The sequence below is a fragment of the Oratosquilla oratoria genome, chromosome 1 (assembly GCF_046742065.1).
Source record: "Oratosquilla oratoria isolate Oo_2021 chromosome 1, ASM4674206v1, whole genome shotgun sequence".
NCBI lineage: Eukaryota > Metazoa > Arthropoda > Malacostraca > Stomatopoda > Squillidae > Oratosquilla > Oratosquilla oratoria.
This window is the reverse complement of record NC_134777.1, coordinates 2,932,819-2,951,590: the sequence shown is the minus strand read 5'-3', so window position 1 is coordinate 2,951,590 and position 18,772 is coordinate 2,932,819. Positions and strand designations below refer to the sequence as shown.

General features: G+C 38.6%; 1 protein-coding gene across 2 annotated transcripts in view; it reads left to right on the top strand.

Moving 5' to 3' along the window:
- LOC143031823 (uncharacterized) overlaps window positions 1-18,772 on the top strand; it is an 88,915-nt gene that overhangs the window by 8,655 nt on the left and 61,488 nt on the right. For both annotated transcript variants that reach the window (XM_076196161.1, XM_076196153.1), the window contains exons 2-4: window positions 3,088-3,258; window positions 6,447-6,568; window positions 16,930-17,050. In XM_076196161.1, coding sequence (XP_076052276.1) covers window positions 3,088-3,258; window positions 6,447-6,568; window positions 16,930-17,050 — 414 coding nt within the window. The remainder of the gene's footprint in view (window positions 1-3,087; window positions 3,259-6,446; window positions 6,569-16,929; window positions 17,051-18,772) is intronic.

The following is an 18,772-nucleotide window of genomic DNA, read 5'->3' as shown; positions in this document are numbered from 1 at the left end:
ATCAAACCATTTTCCAGGATCCGGGAGTACATACATACATATACCAAGGCTTTTTCTCCCTTACAAGGGAGGTAGCCAAAAAGGAAAAGGCATAAAATTATTCCCACCCATTCCATCCCTGAATACACTCCACACCCTTCCACCTTCCCTCTCATCTTAGCACCTCCTGGATGACGGGTCATCCCTGCACCTTGTCCACCGCCATGGGTCAGAAGCAGTGTCGTAAGACACAGCACATCCACAGCAAGGCCGCATCATTAAATCGGCGACCCCCCCCTCTCCGTCCTCCCATGCATAAAGGAGAAGACAAGGAGAAATCCCTTCGGGCTGCGTCAAATTTTGCTCACACATACTACCTCACTCACAACATCATCCATATACAACCATTCTCCATTCACCCGTCTTCTGTCCTCTCCCGTCCTTCCTCAACAAACATTCACCTCTTCCCCAAAGCCCCCTTTACCCCATCCATCCACCTCATCCTAGGACGTCCCCTCATGTTCACTCCCTCCACATCTGCCTTCCATACCTCTTTTACTAGTCTTTCTTCACTCATTCTTTCCATGTGTCCAAACCATCCTAATACTCTTTCATGAACCCTATCTCCCAACCCCCTTTCCACCCCTGTTCTCCTCCTCACCTCCTCATTTCTCACTCTATCTAGCCTTCCACCTTCCCCATCATACCTCTCAGACACCTCATCTCAAACACATTTAAACTCCTTCTCTCTTCCTCTTTTATGTTCCATGTTTCTGCCCCATACAGTGCTGTTGGCACAATCACTCCTTCATACAGTCTCCTCTTAGCATCCATTCCCAAATGTCTATTCCTCATTACACTCTTTAATCCGCCAAGGCATTTACTCGCTTCTCTCAATGTACATTCTACCTCCATCTTCACTCCACCTTTTCCTGCCACATTTGCACCCAAGTATCTAAAACTATCCACTTCCTCCAGTTGCTCTCCCTTAATGCTCACTTCCAGACTACTGCCACTTTCATCTCTTGTACATCTCATCACCTTACTTTTACCCACATTTATGTAAACTACAAAATTATATATATATATATATATATATATATATATATATATATATATATATATATATATATGTAATATATATATAAATATGTATAATCAAGATGCTGATGCATCCTTGTATACCCACTTGCGCTTCATGACGCCACTGTAGGCGTCATCATACTGAAATAGTTAAGGGGGTTGTTGGTTTGGATGTTTGGGGGTTATTGGATGTTACAAAGTTTATTGATCTATCTTGAAGGGTTTGTTGAGTGAGTTGGGTGTGTACGTGTTTTTTTTATGAATGTTTTGTGTGGTAGGTTGTCCTATATGTTTGAATAGCATGCTGCTGGTATATTGTTTTGTTGGATTCTGCTGGTATTGCTTAAAAAATGTAGTGTGATGGGATTGTTGTGTTAAGGGCTCTGGCATAGAAATTCCTGTAATTTTCATGTGTTCAATTGGGAGGATCTTGGTTTCTGTATGTCAGTGTTCCATTCTGCAAAGTTTGTAATATAAGTTGTTCATGTTTGTCTTGCTTGTTGGGAGCCATGCCATGGAGGACTAGTTGAGAGTACAAAGGATTACAAAGGAGGAGTATGCCAACAGGAGACCTTTTGGGCCATAACTATGTCGGATACAAAAAATATATATATATAAATGATGAAAAAAAAAATAGATAAAATAAAAGTTATAATAATAGAAATGATAATGAATCAAATAAATAATACATAGGTATAGTTAAAGAATAAACAAACAGATAAATAATAATAAACTGACAGGTAAATGATAATAAATGGAAATCAAGTAAATAATAAATAAACAGACAATAGCAAATAAATAATCAAATAATATAAAATAAATGGCAGTCATTACAGCACCTTGCTTAAATGTTTATCTAAATGAATCTTAAAGCTTCGAACTGAATTACATTGCACTGCCTCTGCAGGAAGTTTATTCCATTCATTAACTACATAGTTGGCGAAGTTGTTTCTACCCACTTCCAAATTAAATCTATTTCTTGTCGGATTCTCATTCAGTGTAAAAATTTTGTCACTTTTGATGTTGTCAATCCCCTTTAGAATCTTAAATACATGTATCAAGTCACCTCTGAGTCTACACTTTTTAGGGAAAACAGATTCATATGATATAGTCAATTTTCGGATGATTTATTTTTGATATTTGGAATCAGTTTTGTGGCTCATGGATTGCTTGAGGATGGTTATTGGTTTCTTTCTGTTGTCCAAAGTCAGTGCTTATGCTGGTTTTGAGTATGTTGATTTTTTCCTATCATGTTCTTGATGTACAGGCTGAAAGTCACGTGAGCATCCAATGGGAGGCCTATAATTTTTGGGTTTCCAGTGGAAGGATTCGGCCAATTAGTTAAGTTATTATGGCATAGCTTTCTTTCTTTTATAGTTTTCATGCTTATTTATACCACCATCAGTTTATTTCTCATCGCTGACCATAATAGTTTTAACTTTAATATGATGGGTGAGTAGATTGGTCTGTTACCATGAATCTCTTGCAGGAGATCTAGCACAATTTTATTATGCTATCCTAAGGTTGATCCACACATTTTCCAGTTAGAATTGTTTAATGATTAATACCTCATGCTTTGAGGGTCACTGACAAGAGACCTGCAGCCCCAAAGGAGCTGACAACAGTACTCAGACCCTTCCTTAGATCCCTTTGGAAAAAAAATTATTATAACATTTAGGTTGTGTTAGTATGGGAATGTTTCTTTGTCATTGGTTTACAGTAGAAAGAGGATGGGAGTAGATGCTTGTTGTCAGTTCTCCTTGTGTGGAAAAGTGGAAGAAATGCAGTCAAAGTTGATAGAGATCTTGAGCCTAGTCCAAAGGCTTAGTGCCAAACCCCTGGGGTACACCTTCAGATGAAGGGAGGTGACTCTCATATATCTGTCTCATAAGAACATCTCATACAGGTACCCATCATTGGCTCCAGTGCTTGGATGAATGAAGAAATATGATTGGGGATTGATGAATTATGGTCTTAAAACTAAGTCTTCATTTTGTTTCACAATATGTACCTCACTTATTTCAGGTTACTTAGAAGAACATGGATGTGAGAAAGCAGCACAGGCACTTCTGGAAGAATTGCCAGAGTTAGCTGAGTGTGCCAAATTACGAAGGAAAGGGAAACGAATCAAAAAGAAAGTTGGCGATCTAACACTTATCGACATGTTGCAGGATTACTCAGCTGCAAGAGATGAAAGTAAGTGTAGTTGTAGAAAAGAATGAAAATGTGTGTTTGTAACATAGCAGCAGTGATGAGCCAAATTATGTTTATAGGATTTTCATGTATAAATGGAATTGTTTATTTACAGGACTAAATAAACATTTTGAACTGAAATCTTTCTTTGACAGATGTTCATCTGGAACATTGAAATTGTTAGTTTTAATCATTTCAAAAAGTCCAGTATTTCATTTGAAGGCCAAGTGGTCCTTAGGGATTCTCATAGATTTCTGGGATGTATCCCCCAAGTTTTATTTGTTTCCTCCTCATGTATCCTAATCCACCTTTGCTGTTCTTGTATGATTTTGGAGGTTTTCTTCATTCTCTTTGATCTTCATGCTTTTTTCACAGATTTCCAGATTATCTCTCTTCTTTGATTTGTCATAATCATCTTTCAGCTTGTTTAACCATCTCCTTTGGTCTTTGTTGAAATTGGTCATACTATTTAGCATTCTAAATTTTCTGCTTTTGCCCCCTGGCATGTAAATTGTTAAGTACATTCACATTTTTCTTTGTACTTATGTGTTCCACTACTGTTATCAGTAATTAATTCACTGTGGTTATTATTGTGTTTGGTGTATGTATATTATTTACCTTGTTAATATTTTTTCTGTAATCAATATTGTGTTCCTGTTTAGTACCAAGATTGTTGCTGTCTTCTCCAGCTGCCATCAAATTTTGGTTTTCCTTCTTCTGTTATAAGTATACGAAAGGGTGACTTGGCCTGTAATGAGGATCTTCCCATCATCACTGTAAAATATTTTGAGTAGATGATGAGGAGGGTTGCTATATACTGAAGCATGAAAGAGTGGGGATAAACCAACTTGGCTTTCTGGTCCTTCTGTGAAAGTTGCTGTGTCTTGCTGTATTGGTTTCTACCCGAACATTGTGGTCAAGTACTTGGAAGACCCTTTGTCCATGAAGTGTAGAGATGGGAGGTGTGTTCAATGGGTTGTACTGGTTATGAAATGGGTGTATTGCCTAATTGTAGTATACAAGAAACGAGCAGTGTTTGTTGGGTCCCGTCTCCTGTTCTCTAATTCTCTAACATACTTAGACTTAAATTCATGTACGGTTCCAACATAATCAGTTTCTCTGATTTCCAATTATCGTATTTAGATTTGAACTCCTGTATTGTTTGAGCTTGGGCTATATCACCTAAGCTATTCCATATATTTGTACATCTTGCTGAGTGGTTTAGGGCGTCATTACTGGTGGCGAAGGTCAAGGTGAGGGCGATTTGAATCCTGCCACTGGCAAAGTTGAACCAAGGGCATGGTTCATTAAATTCCACTCTACAAAGCCCTCTGTGAGAGGCACCATCCTAGCCTCCCGATAGGGGGGGGGGAGTGTGTGACGTTAAACCATATCATCATCGTATCATCATATGGAAAACTATTTCTTCACATTCTTCACATCCTTTCCTAATTTACTTCCATGAGCTCTTAAAGCCTTCCCATCTTTAATCAGATCTTTTCTATTAATGCAATCTATCCCCTTTAGTAGTGGCCTGAATACTGTAATCATGTCACCTCTTTCACCTCAATCTTTCAAAGTTGGCAGACCCAGTACTTTTAGTTGAACAGCCAGAGCGACAACATAACACATCCCTGACGAAGTCCCACCTTTACCTCAAACCACTCACTCTCTCATTTTCAAATCCTGACACATGCTCTACTACTCACGTAAAAACTCTTGACAGCTCCTAGAAGCTTTCCTCCTATCCCGTATATCTGCAAAAGCTCTCATAGTGCCTTTCTGTCTACCCTGTCATAAACCTTTTCCAGATCCATAAAAGCCAAAAAAACATCCTTACCTTTTCCTATAGCTTTCTCACATATCTGTCTTACCACAAAAATCTGATCTACGTAACCTCTACCTGTCCTAAATCCACACTGTTCCTCACCAATTACTCCCTCTGTTCCTCTCCTAATCCTGTCAGTCAAGATCCTCCCATAAGCCTTCCCAACTACACTTAACAAGCTAATCCCTCTGAAACTACTACACTCACACATGTCCCCTTTTCCCTTGTAAAGTGGAACTATACAGGCATTCCTCCAGTCCTCCTGCACTCTACCCTCTCTCCAGCAAACATTAAATAACCTCACCAGCCAGTCCACCATCACTGTACCTCCTTTTTTTAGACATTCTGCATGGCATCCATCCAGACCAGGTGCCTTACCTGCTCTCATCATCTTAACAACTGCCTTCACTTCATCCCTCCTTATTTCTCCTCCATTTTCCTCACTTATCACATTCATTTTCTTAGCACTTCCCACTGCAACTATCTTTCCCTCTCTATCCTCCTTCACATTTAGCAACTCCCTAAAATACTCTGCCCATCTTCCCCTTACTGCCTTCTCTTCCATTATCATCTCTCCATCTGCACCTTTTACCTTTTCTTCTCTACTTGATTCACCTCTTTCTCTCTAAATTTCTTTCCAAAACATCTTTTTATTACTTTCAAAATTTTCTGTCATACCCTTACCCCATTTCACATCTGCTCTCCGCTTTGCCTCCTTTACCTTTTGCTTTACTTTTTTTTTTTTTTTTTTTTTTTTTTTTTTTTGTGTACCTCTCATATGACTCCCTCATCCTATTTTGTAACCAATCTGTGAAAGCCTCAAGCAATGAGAGGAGCAGGGAGGGAAGACTGTGTCTCAGTGGGTGAATTATCAGTGCGGGAGGTGGCTGGAGATAGTTTCCTAAGTTCCTGAGGTCATCTGTCACAGTTGGGGAGGTGGTGGGAGATTCCTCCTTTGGTTCCTGAGGCTGTCTGTCTTTGGTGAACTCATGGTGACCCCTTATATTCACAGAGATCAGGTCATGACTCTCGCTTTAACTGTCCCTTGAGAGATGCTCAGCACAGCTGAGGGCTGCAGGTGTTCCATGAGACTCATTTTGCAGGACGGACCTCAAGGGCCCGTTTATCTGACCCAATGCAGCTTGGGTATGACTTCAGTGCAGCCGGTGACTGCCAGGTGTTCAGTCCCTGGGGACCTTAGGAGAGGTTCTGTGGGAGTTTCCACGGACTGTTGCTGGCCACAGTGGGGCTTCAGGTTTTCCACTTAGTGAAACTTGAGGCAACAGTTGATTGATTGACTGTTAATTGTGGAAGTAGATGTATTGTCGTCTTTGGTAGAATTTGACTGTTTTGTCTCTTACAGTTCAGGAGGCCTTTGACAAATGTCAGAGATTGTTTCCTTCAGCAAACAAGCACGACAATTTATATGAACAAATCAAGTCTTTGCTGAACTTTCGAATATCAGGATGGCTAAAAAGTGCACAGGTTTGTTGAGGAAGTTATTTGTATTGGTACCAATATAATTTATTTATTTGTATTATAGAAGTAATATACTAGTAGTAGACCATATTATTATTCATTTTACACATTTGATATCTAGAATGGGTGTGCAATATCACATGGAAGGAGTAATAATTGATGAACAAAGTTCATGCAAACAAGAATGTAATATTTTATCAATTCTAATCCAATTCAAATCTAATCTAATTCAGTTCTAATCCTTTCAGTTTGGGGAAATACTTATGCTAGGCACTTTAATTCAGCCTTCAGGTGGATCACAGACTGAATGCAGTTCAATTAACTTTCCTTCCAGGATTCATTTTATAGCTTAATAAGATTGGTAAACATAAAGATGTTTTCCAATCTCACAGATGCAATTCTTATTTATATCATTGGATAGCTCTGATCAGTCTGAGTATTTTGAACCCTATGTATTGATAATGTCAGTAAGAAAATTAATTTTAGTTTATTTATTTTATTTTTTTCATTATTATTCTTATTATTAATATATATATATATATATATATATATATATATATATATATATATATATATATATATATATATATATAATATATATATATATATATGTGTATGTATATATATATATATGTTGTGTCTTGCAACACTGGTTCTGACCCAGGGCGGTGGGCAGGGTGCAGGGATGACCCGTCATCCAGGAGGTGCTCAGATGAGAGGGAGGGTGGGAGGGGTGTGGAGTGTATTTAGGGATGAAATGGGTGGGAGTGTTTTTATGCCTTTCCCTTTTAGGCTACCTCCCTTGGAAGGGGGAAAAGCCTTGTTATATATATGTATGTATGTATGTATATATATATATATATATATATATATATATATATATATACATATACACACACATATACCAAAAAAGAGAATAAAAGAAAAAATGAAAAGTGGCATACACAAACATGGACGGTATGGTTTCAGGAATTAATGTATTAAATGACTCTGTTAATAGAGAAACCAGACATAATGGGAATTGTGGAGACAAAATTGAAAGGTCCTATACAATCAAGTATGGTGGGATAAGGATTATACATCCATTGGTTGAAAAAAAAAATGGAAGCTAGCTAATGTAGCTCCCATATTCAAAAAAGGTGACAAAAAGAATCCAAATAACTACAGGCCTATAAGTTTGACTTCAATCATAGAAAAAATTATGGAAACTATCATCAGAGATGCTATCGAACATCATTTAGAAAGTAACTGTTTGATAAATGACAGCCAGCATGGTTTCAAACAAACATTCTTGTGTGACTAACTTACTCGAATTCTACAGCACATTTATCTCGAAATATGACAAAACAATATAGATTTAATATATCTAGACTTTGCAAAAGCTTTTGATACCGTCCCTCATGAAAGACTAATTACTAAATTACCTTCACATGGAATAAGTGGCAGCCTATTAAATTGGACTAGTAATTAGTTGAATGATCGAAAACAAAGTTGTTTTAAATGGAAAAACTTATGGATGGAAAAATGTTATGAGTGGAGCTCCTCAGGGTTCCGTTCTTGGGCCACTTCTATTCATAGTATATATAAATGATATAAACTACGGACTAAAATCTACTGTTTCTAAATTTGCTGATGATACAAAACTGTATGGAATGGCAAATGATCACTTAAACCAGTTAGATATTCAAGAAGATTTAGATAAATTACAGCAATGGTCTGAAAAGTGGTTAATGAAATTTAACACAAGTAAATGCAAGGTAATGTACATAGGTAAAATTAACAGTATGATTACAAGTTTTCTGGAAATTCATTAACAAAAGTGGATAGTGAAAAAGATCTCAGCATAATTATCAGTAACAATCTCAAATCATCTAATCAGTGTATTTCAGCCTTAGAGAAAGCAAATAAGATTCTAGGACTGATTGCGCAATCTTTTGACTTCAAAAGTCCATCACTCATGAACAAGCTATATAAATTTTTAGTTTGTCCACATCTGGAATATGCTGTCTCTGTATAGTCACTGAATCTCATTAAAGACATTGACAGATTGGAAAAAGTACAACAGCGAGCCACAAAATTGATTCCAAATATGAAAAATAAATCATGCAAAAATCAACTAAAAAGCGTAGACTCGGAGGTGACTTGATGCAGGTCTTTAAGATTCTAAAGGGAATTGACATCAAAAGTGACAAAATCTTCACACTGAATGAGAATCAGACAAGAAACAATGGTCTCAAACTGTCAGGAAATAGATTTAATTTGGAAGTGGGTAGAAACAACTTCAACAATGTAGTTAATGAATGGAATAAACTTCCTGCAGAGGCAGTGCAATGTAGTTCAGTTCAAAGCTTTTAGAATAATTTAGATGAGCACCTAAGCAAAATGCTGTAATGACTATCATTTATTTTACATTATTTATTTGTTTTGTTATCATTTGTCTGTTTGTTTATTATTTGCTTGATTCTCATTTATTATTAGTTATACATACGTGTGCCAGGGCTTTTTCCCCCTTACAAGGGAGGTAGCCAAAAAGGAAAAGGCATAAAATCATTCCCAGCCATTCCATCCCTGAATACACTCCACACCCCTCCACCCACCCTCTTATCTTAGCACCTCATTATATGTCATTTTATTATTATTTACTACTTACCTGTTTGTTTATTATTTAACTAAACCTATGAATTTATTTATGTATTTTATTTATTATTTACATTATTATAGTTTTTATTTATTCCTTTATTTATTTATCATTATTATGATTTTTTTTTTTTGCATCTGACCTAGATATGGATCAAAAGGTCTCCTGTCGGCATGCTCTGCCTTTGTAATCCTTTGTAAATAGAATGGAAAAACAAGGGGGAGGAGTCATGTTATTGACTAGAAAGGGCTTAAATGTGATAAAGATAACGGAAGGTAAAGAAAATGTGGAAAGGATCACAAAATTGAAAATAGTATGAAAAGCAGAAAGTTTATAGTGGTATATGTGCCCCCCAAAATAAAGGCTTGGTCTGATAGTGATCACTCAAAATTACTGGAAGACACAAAGAATGAATTATCTGAGGTACTGATAGATGGGAAACATAGTAATTATGGGTGACTGTAACGCAAAGGAAATAAATTGGGAAGAATTGACAATAAAAGGTGGAGAGGAACTCTGGGGCAACATTCTACTAGATTTGACCATTGATTATACATTGACTCAATGGGTCAAGGAAAATACCAGATATAGAAACAAGAACCATTGAGACTAGACTTGATATTCACTTCTGAGCCTGAAATCGTGGACAAAATGAATTACAAGACACCAATTGGGAAGAGTGACCACATACTAATAGAGTTTGAATTTAAAGAACAAAATGATGTGAAGAAATGAGAAACACAGAGAAGGAAGATTAATGTACAACAAAACTGACTTTGTAAAATTTAGAAAATATTTTCAAAATGCTAACTGGGAAAAATTCTCAAATGATGAAACAAAGATAGAAGAGAAAGGGAACATTTAAGGAAAAATACAAGGAGGGAACAGATAAATATGTACCTAGGAAGAAACAAAAAGGATTTACATAGTGTTGGTATAACTAAAAGTGTAGTGATGCTATAGATAGAGCCTGGAAAAGATGGAAAAAAGACAAGAAAATTACCAAATGGCAGACATACATCAAACTGAGAAATGAATATGTTGATATACATAGAGAGGAAAAAAGAAACTACGAAAAAGATATAATAGACAAATGCAAAGACCAACCTAAACTATTTTACAGATATGTAAATGACAAACTAAAAGACAAACATGAAATAGTGAAACTGCACAAAGGAAATGGCTGAAGTAATGACCAGGCATTTTAGGTCTGTATTTACATTTGAAAGCTCACAAATTTGGGATGAAGGAGAGCGGGAAGGATCTCCTAAAATGAAAGAAATAACGGTGACACAGAAAGAAATAAGGGACCAAATAAAGAATCTTGATGCCAGAAAGTCGTATAGGCCCGATGGAATAGCGAACTGGATATTGAAAGAATGTATAGATGAACTTACAGTCAAAATACACAAGACATACTTCTCACTCAAAGAAGGAAAAGTACCACAGGATTGGAAAAATGCAAATATTGTGCCAATATATTAAGGAGGAGACAAAGAAAATCCAACAAAATAGACTGGTATCCCTTACAAGCACAATTGCCAAAATATGTGAAAAAGTTATTAGAAATAAATGGATTAAACACTTGGAAGAGAACAATATACTAAACCCCAAACAATTTGGATTTAGAAGTGGAAGATCATGTACTACAAACTTAACCCCTTCCATACGGTGCCGCACACGTAGGCGTCATGGACTTAGATCTCGGTGGCAGCAGCCAATGCCAGCCGTACGACGTGTCGTAATAATACTCGCATCATAAAATATAGTCACCGCTTATATCGATCGTTCTCTCTTCACCCGTGAATTTTGATAACCATAGAAAATGCGATTACAAAAGAATTAGAAAGAATGTCATTATGGAGGGGCGACTACAATAAATATAATCAAAACGCCGATATGGCAGCCTCGCGAATACACTCGCTCCCCATGACGCCTACGTGTGCGGCACCGTATGGAAGGGGTTAATATGCTTTTACTCAAGATTAATAGAAATAATACAAGAAAGAGATGGATGGGCAGATTGTGCATTCTTGGACCTACAAAAGGCTTTTGACAAAGTACCACAAAAAGCTACTAAGAAAGATTGAGACAATAGGTAGAATACAAGGAAATTATTGGAATGGATGAAAGATTTCTTGAAGAAAAATGAGGGTGGTACTTAGAGACAAGAACTCGAATTAGGAAGATATGATTAGCAGAGTCCCACAAGGCTCTGTATTGGCTCTAATAATGTTTGCTATTTATATAAACAACATGGATGAAGGCGTGGAATGTCATATGAACTTCTTTGCAGATGCAAAACTATTAAATAGAATTACAGAGGAAGATAAGCAAATCTTTTCAAGAAGACCTAGACAAAGTCTGAAAATGGAGGCAAAAGAGTGAAGTAAATTTTAACATTAAGAAATGCAGTATAATGGAATTTGGAAAAAGCAAAAATAGAATCTTGGGTCAATATAAAATTGGTGCAAAGGAAGTAAAAAAAGTAAATTCAGAAGGGGACTCAGGAGTAACTATCTCAAACGGCATGACACCAGACAAACATGTCAACAAATTAGTCAGAGAAACTTTTAACTTGTTAGGATCAATGAAAGTAGCCTTTGACTACATGGATGAAGAAATGCTAAAAAAAAAAAATACTAGTTACATTGATAAGACCAAATTTGGAATATGCAGCATCTCAGTGACCTAGTACCAAAAAAGCATAAAGTAGAAAGAATTCAAAGAGCAACAGCAAAGATGGCACCAATAATTTGTAATTTGACATACGAACAAAGATTGGACAAACTAAATTTACCAACCCAAGAACAAAGAAGAGAAAAAGGTGATTTGCTAACCATTTACAGAATTATGAAAGGGATGGAAATTCTTGATAGGGATGACCTACTAAAATGGGACAGAAGAGTTACAAGAGGACACAATAAGAAAATTAACCACTTCCATACGGTGACGCCTACGTAGGTGGCATGAGGAGCAAGTGTGCGATGATGCCGACGTCGGCATCTTGATTATATTTATTGTAGTCGTACCTACGTAACCTCCATTCTCTCTAAACTGGCCTCATAATATTTTCTATGGTTATCAAAATTCATGGGTGAAAGAGAACGAACGATTGAGCACTGACTTTATTTTTTATAATGCGATTATTATGACGCAACATCGCATGTCGGGCAGCTAATGCTGCCAGACGTGCGATGTGCCCCGGAGTGAAGAGGTTAAGACAGTTACAGAAGAGATTTGAAAAGGAATAACTTTCCACACAGAGCAGTAGATATCTGGAACAAACTGAAAGAAGAAACAAACAGTGTGCTAAAACTATCCATGATTAAGAAAGAACTGGATGCAGAAAGATACAACAGCAGGTCACTATGAGCATAGCTCTCCTCCCATAAAATACAATTAGGTAAATATATTCAAACCTCTCTTCCTCTCTTATGCTCCATGTTTCTGCCCCATACAGTGCTGTCAGCACAATCACTCTTTCATACAATCTCCTCTTGGTATCCATTCCTAAATGTCTATTTCTCATTACACTTTTTGATCCCCCAAGGCATTTACTCTCTTCTCTCAATCTACATTCTACCTCCACCCCCACTCCTCCCTTTCCTGTCACATTTGCACCCAAGTATCTATAACTAACCACTTCCTCCAGTCTCTCTCCCTTAATACTCACTTCCAGCCTGCTGCCCCTCTCTCCCCTTGTACATCTCATCACCTTTTACCCACATTTATCTTCAGCTTCCTTCTTTCACACACTTTCCCAAACTCTATCACTAACTTCCTCAATCCCTCCTCTGATCTTGCTACAAGCACAGTGTCATCAGCAAACAACAACTGGTTTATCTCCCACTTTTCTCCATTTTCTTTAACTATCTTTAATGCGTGACCCACTACCCTTGCATTTACCTCTCACACCACCCCATCTATAGATTGAATAGCCAGGGTGACATAACACATCCCTGATGAAGTCCCACCTTTACCTCAAACCACTCACTCTCTTCATTTCTAATCCTAACACAAGCTCTACTACTCTCTTAAAAACTCTTGACTACTCTTAAAAGCTTTCCTCCTATCCTGTCTACCCTTTCATAAGCCTTTTCCAAATCCATAAAGGCCCAAAAAATATCCTTACCTTTTCCTATAGCTTTCTCTTATATCTGTCTTACCACAAAAATCTACACAACCCCTACCTGTCCTAAAGCCACACTGTTCCTCACCAATTACTCCCTCTGTTCCTCTCCTAATCCTCCCAATCAAGACCCTCCCATAAGCCTTCCCAACTACACTTAACAAGCTAATCCCTCTGAAACTACTATACTTACACTTGTCCCCCTTCCCCTTGTAAAATGGAACTATGCAGGCACTCCCCCAGTCCTTGGGCACTCAACCCTCTCGTAAACAAACATTAACCTCACCAGCCAGTCTACCATAACTGTACCTCCTTTTTTTCAGACATTCTGCATGGCAACCAACTCAGGTGCCTTACCTGCTGTCAACATCTTAACAGCTGCTTTCACTTCATCTTTCCCTATATCTCACTCATCACAGTCATTTTCTTAGTGCTTCCCACTGCAACTACTTTTCCCTTCCTATCCTCCTTCACATTTAACAACTCCCTAAAATACTCTGCCCACCGTCCTCTCACTGCCTTCTCTTCCATTATCATCTCTCCATCTGCACCTTTTACATTTTCTTCTCTACTCGATTTGCCTCCTCTTCCTCTCTTAATTTATTTTCAGAATTTTTTTTTATTACTTTCAAAATTTTCTGTCATACTCTTATCCCATTTCACATCTGCTCTCCTCTTTGCCTTCCTTATCTTATGCTTTACTTCTCTTTACTTTGTACCTCTCATACGATTCTCTTGTTCTAATTTGTAACCAATCTATGAAAGCCTACTTCTTCTTTTCTACACCCTTCTTCACTTCCTCATCCCACCACTCACTACCTTTCTTTCTATTTCCTCCCATCCTCCTTGTTGCACACACCATCTTTGCACATCTTATGACTCCCTTGCTGACCAAGTGGGTTAGGGCGTCGTTATTTGTGGCGGAGGTCGAAATGATGATGGTTCGAACCATGCTCAGGGTGAGTTGAACTAAGGGCATAGTTCATTAAATCCCAAGCTACAAAGTCCACTGTAAGGGGCACCATCCTAGCCTCCTGATAGAGGGGAATTTGTGACATAAAACCAAATTACATCACATGACTCCCTCCTTGAACCCTCCCCATTCCTCCTCCACTCCTAGTTCTACTCTATCCTTCACTCCCTCCCACTCCTCTCTCAGCTTCTTATACTCCTTTTCTTTCTCATTTAAGCATTTCACTCTAAGTACCTCCCTACTCTCTGCCCTTGTACTCTTTCTTCACCTATTCTCCACTCTCAATTTATCTTCCACCAAAAAATGATCTGATATTCCCTCACTCTCACCCCTTAGAACATGTACATCCTTAACTCTTCCTACCATACTCCTGTTTACCACTATATAGTCCATTTATGCTCAATCTGCCACCCTTCCATCCACCACCCTCTCCCATGTGTACTCATGCTTGACTTTCTTCCTAAACACTGTATTTGCTATCAACTCTCTTTCGAGACACATCTCCACCATCAACTCTCCACTGATTTTTTCCTGGAATTCCATACTTCCCAATCACTCCGTCTATTGCTTCATTTCATACCCTAGCATTAAGGTCTCCCAATACAGCTACATTGACATTTCTGCCTCATCTCTCCATGCACTCATTTAAATCCATCATGGAAAGAATGAGTGAAGAGAGACTAGTAAAAGAGGTATGGAAGGCAGATGTGGAGGGAGTGAACATGAGGGGACATCCTAGGATGAGGTGGATGGATGGGGTGAAGAGGGCTTTGAGGAAGAGGGGAATGTCTGTTGAGGAAGGATGGGAGAGGACAGAAGACAGGGGTGAAAGGAGAATGGTTGTATATGGATGATGTTGTGATGCATGAGGTGGAATGGGCAGGGGGATAGGGGGTGAGGTAGTATGTGTGAGCAAAATTTGACGCAGCCTGAAGGGATTTCTCCCCGTCTTCTCCTTTTATGCATGGGGGGACGGAGAGGGGGGGTCGCCGATTTAATGAAGTGGCCTTGCTGTGGATGTGCTGTGTCTTGCGACACTGCTTCTGACCCAGGGCAGTGGACAAGGTGCAGGGATGACCCGTCATCCAGGAGGTGCTAAGATAAGAGGGAGGGTGGAGGTGTGTGGAGTGTATTCAGGGATGGAATGGGTGGGAATGATTTTATGCCTTTTCCTTTTTGGCTACCTCCCTTGTAAGGTGGAAAAAGCCTTGGTATATGTATGTAAAAAGCCTCCCTTTCCTCTACGCTCTTCTCACTACCATGCCCATACGTAGTTACAAAAACTCACATCTCCCTTCCCAGCTTCACCTTCATCCACATTAACCTTGAAGAAACGTCCTTCCACTCCATTACACGCTTACCTATCTCTTCACTTACTAGTATAGCCACCTCTTCTCTCCCTCGTTCTCTCTTCACTCCTGAGAACCTACCAACTACACTCCCAAACTCACACTCGCCCCTCCCTTTCAACTTAAGTTTCACTCAGTGCCAACACATCCGTCTTTCTTCTCACATACATACTGTGTATCTCTTCCCTTTTACTCTCATCTGTACCACATCCATGCACATTAAAAGACCCAAACCTTAGGGTTGGAAAATTCCTAGACCCTTATATGCCTTTACTTTTTTTTTAGTAATATCCCCTTTGGGGCTACAGGTAGAAGGATGTCTAGTCCTATCCCTGTTCTGTTTTTTGTCGCCTCGTATGACTCAAGTGGGAAGACTTGGTGGCCGTATTCTTTTCCCCCATCACAGGTTAGGCCAAAAAAAGGAAATGAATATTCAGAGAAATGGTACAGGACAGTAACAAAGGGTGGGGGACAGCATAATAGAGGGACAGTTGCAGTATAATAAAGTATCATTTCTTCATGAACAGATTTCTTGTATCACAGACAAAATGGTGTGTGGCTCTGGTCTATACAGGCATCCCGTATAGACCCTAAAGCAAGACATAGTTGATGAATTATTAATTCGCCAGTGCTTTTGTCTTGCAAAGGCTGCCAGACACACAAAACAATGCACAACACCTTACTTGAGGCTGGCAATTGGCTTAGAGCTCCTTTGATGTGTAGGTGTACTACTATGCACCGCAGCCCCTGCCCCCAAAAAAGGAAAAAATAAGATTAAATATATAAATAAAGAATCAGTACTGATGTTACCATCAATTTGTGGTACTTATATACTGCAGAAAGGAGAGAGGGGTTGCCGATTGAATGAAGTGGTCTAGAAGTGGATGTACTGTGTCTTGCTGTATTGCTTCTGACCTAGGACAATGGGCAGGGATGGCCTGTCATCCATGAGGAGGCAAGATGAGAGGGAGGGAGGGGTGGCAAATGGGTGGGAGTGAAATTATGTCTTTTGACTTTGGCTACCTCTCTTGTAAGAGGGAAAAAGCTTTTGGTAGATATATGTATGTACTTCTATATGGGGTTCAAAATACTCGGAATTGTAAGAGCTAGCTGATGATATAGGTAAGATTTGCAGTTGTAAGACTGCAAACATCTTTATGAATGCCATAAAATCTATATCATTACTTAGAACAAATTTTTTAAAATGTGATGGGTTCACCTGCAATAGATGATGCAATTGAAAAATTTCAAGGTCTTCTTTTGATTTACTAACAGCCACAAGGAGTTCTGTGCACTTCCTCCGAGATTCAGCGTACGAGGACCTCTAAGCTCCTTAAGTTCCACAAAGCAAAGGCTGTCATTGCAGATTCTTCTGTAAAACAACCACCCAACTTGGGTAAGGAGGCTAACAGTTGATAATAGAATATTGCTCATCATTTAGCTGTAATTTTTTATTTAATAATTGTATAATTTCTACCTCATTCTCAGTTGTCCTGTCAAGTGAAAGACTGAGAATGAGGTGTATAATGTAAAGGGGGCATCAGATGCATGAGGACTGTCCTTTGAACAAAGAAGGGAGCAAAAGCACACAATTATGCTTCCTTGGTATGGGTTTCCTATAATAAATGATAATATCCCAGTACAACACCTATAGAGTAGCTGCTAAGAATACTCAAACATACTTAAATAAGTTAGAACAATGGTTAAGACAATAAAATGTGAGCCTCACCCCTAGGAGTGATCAGTGACATTGCTTACCCCAAACAACTATGAATTGAAGAAACATTCATCAGTAAAATTAGATGGCCAACTCCTTTCATTGGATAAGAGCCTTACAGTTGTGGGCTTCACTTTTGATACTCACATGCCCTTCAGCCCACACATGAAGGACCAAACAGCAAAAAAAAAAAGGATATACTGAAATCAATAACAAGTACATTTTTAGGTCAGCAGAAGGGAACTCGCATTACAGTTTATAAAAAGTTCTTAAGAATCACACTTGACTATGCTTTCACAGCATCATTCCCAACTATCAAGAAAAAAGTAGTCACCCTGCAAGCTATACATGGTTGATAACAGGATACACCAAAACCACTCTAATAGAACCTGTACATGCTGAAACCAACATCCTCCCCACAGAACAAAACATGAAAATGGTAGGCATACAGTTTAATGTAATAGACCTCAGGCCCATACATCCATCCATAATACAAGTCGAACCAACTAAATTACTACTTAAACATGTACAGCAACCTACCACCTGGACCATGCAACACATCTATTACTTCCAGTCCAGTCTTTTCTCCAACCCTGCTACAGTCACCTCTTCCCTTACAATGGGGACTCACTATAGCAGCTCAACAATACTGCCACTTGGTGTCTATTCACTGAACCACACCAAAAACCAATATGACTGCCCTCAACCAAATGACAACAAAGAACACTCCAACAGAGTCTCTCTCTCTCTCTCTCTCTCTCTCTCTCTCTCTCTCTCTCTCTCTCTCTCTCTCTCTCTCTCTCTCTCTCTTTCTCTCTCTTTCTCTCTCTTTCTCTCTCTCTCTCTATTTATTCATTTATCTCCAATGGAAGATAAAACTGAAGGTCCATAAAACTTATGGCCAAGACCAATTTATTGATAAGGAATAAAATCTTGCTTATTTGATGAATAAACATCTTCTTAGCTAAAAACATCTTACAACCTATTTACAGTATTTATAAGCCAAGGAACTATTGACCAGAGAGGACTGCTTGCAAACACAGGGCTGAGGCCCCCCCCTCTTAGTAAGGCAGTCGGCAAGTTGCTCGGAGGTTCTGACCCAAAAAACAGAGTTAATCTCACCATGCGACAACATATTCTTCAGCAGTGCAATGTCGATGCAAAGATGATGATCCTCCACATTATGAGAAGAATTCAAGGCCTCCACCAAACTCTTGTTGTCAACCATGCAGTGTACAGCTAAGGTCTGGCATTTGACAATGTCCCTGATAATCCGTCCAATATAGGAAACAGCTTCAGCATACTCAATAAGTGCCAAGGTCTCAGCAGACAGTATGGATTTCACCACTTGGTGCAATTTCCTTGATTGCCAATAAATTGGTAATCTTTTTCCTTCTCCAT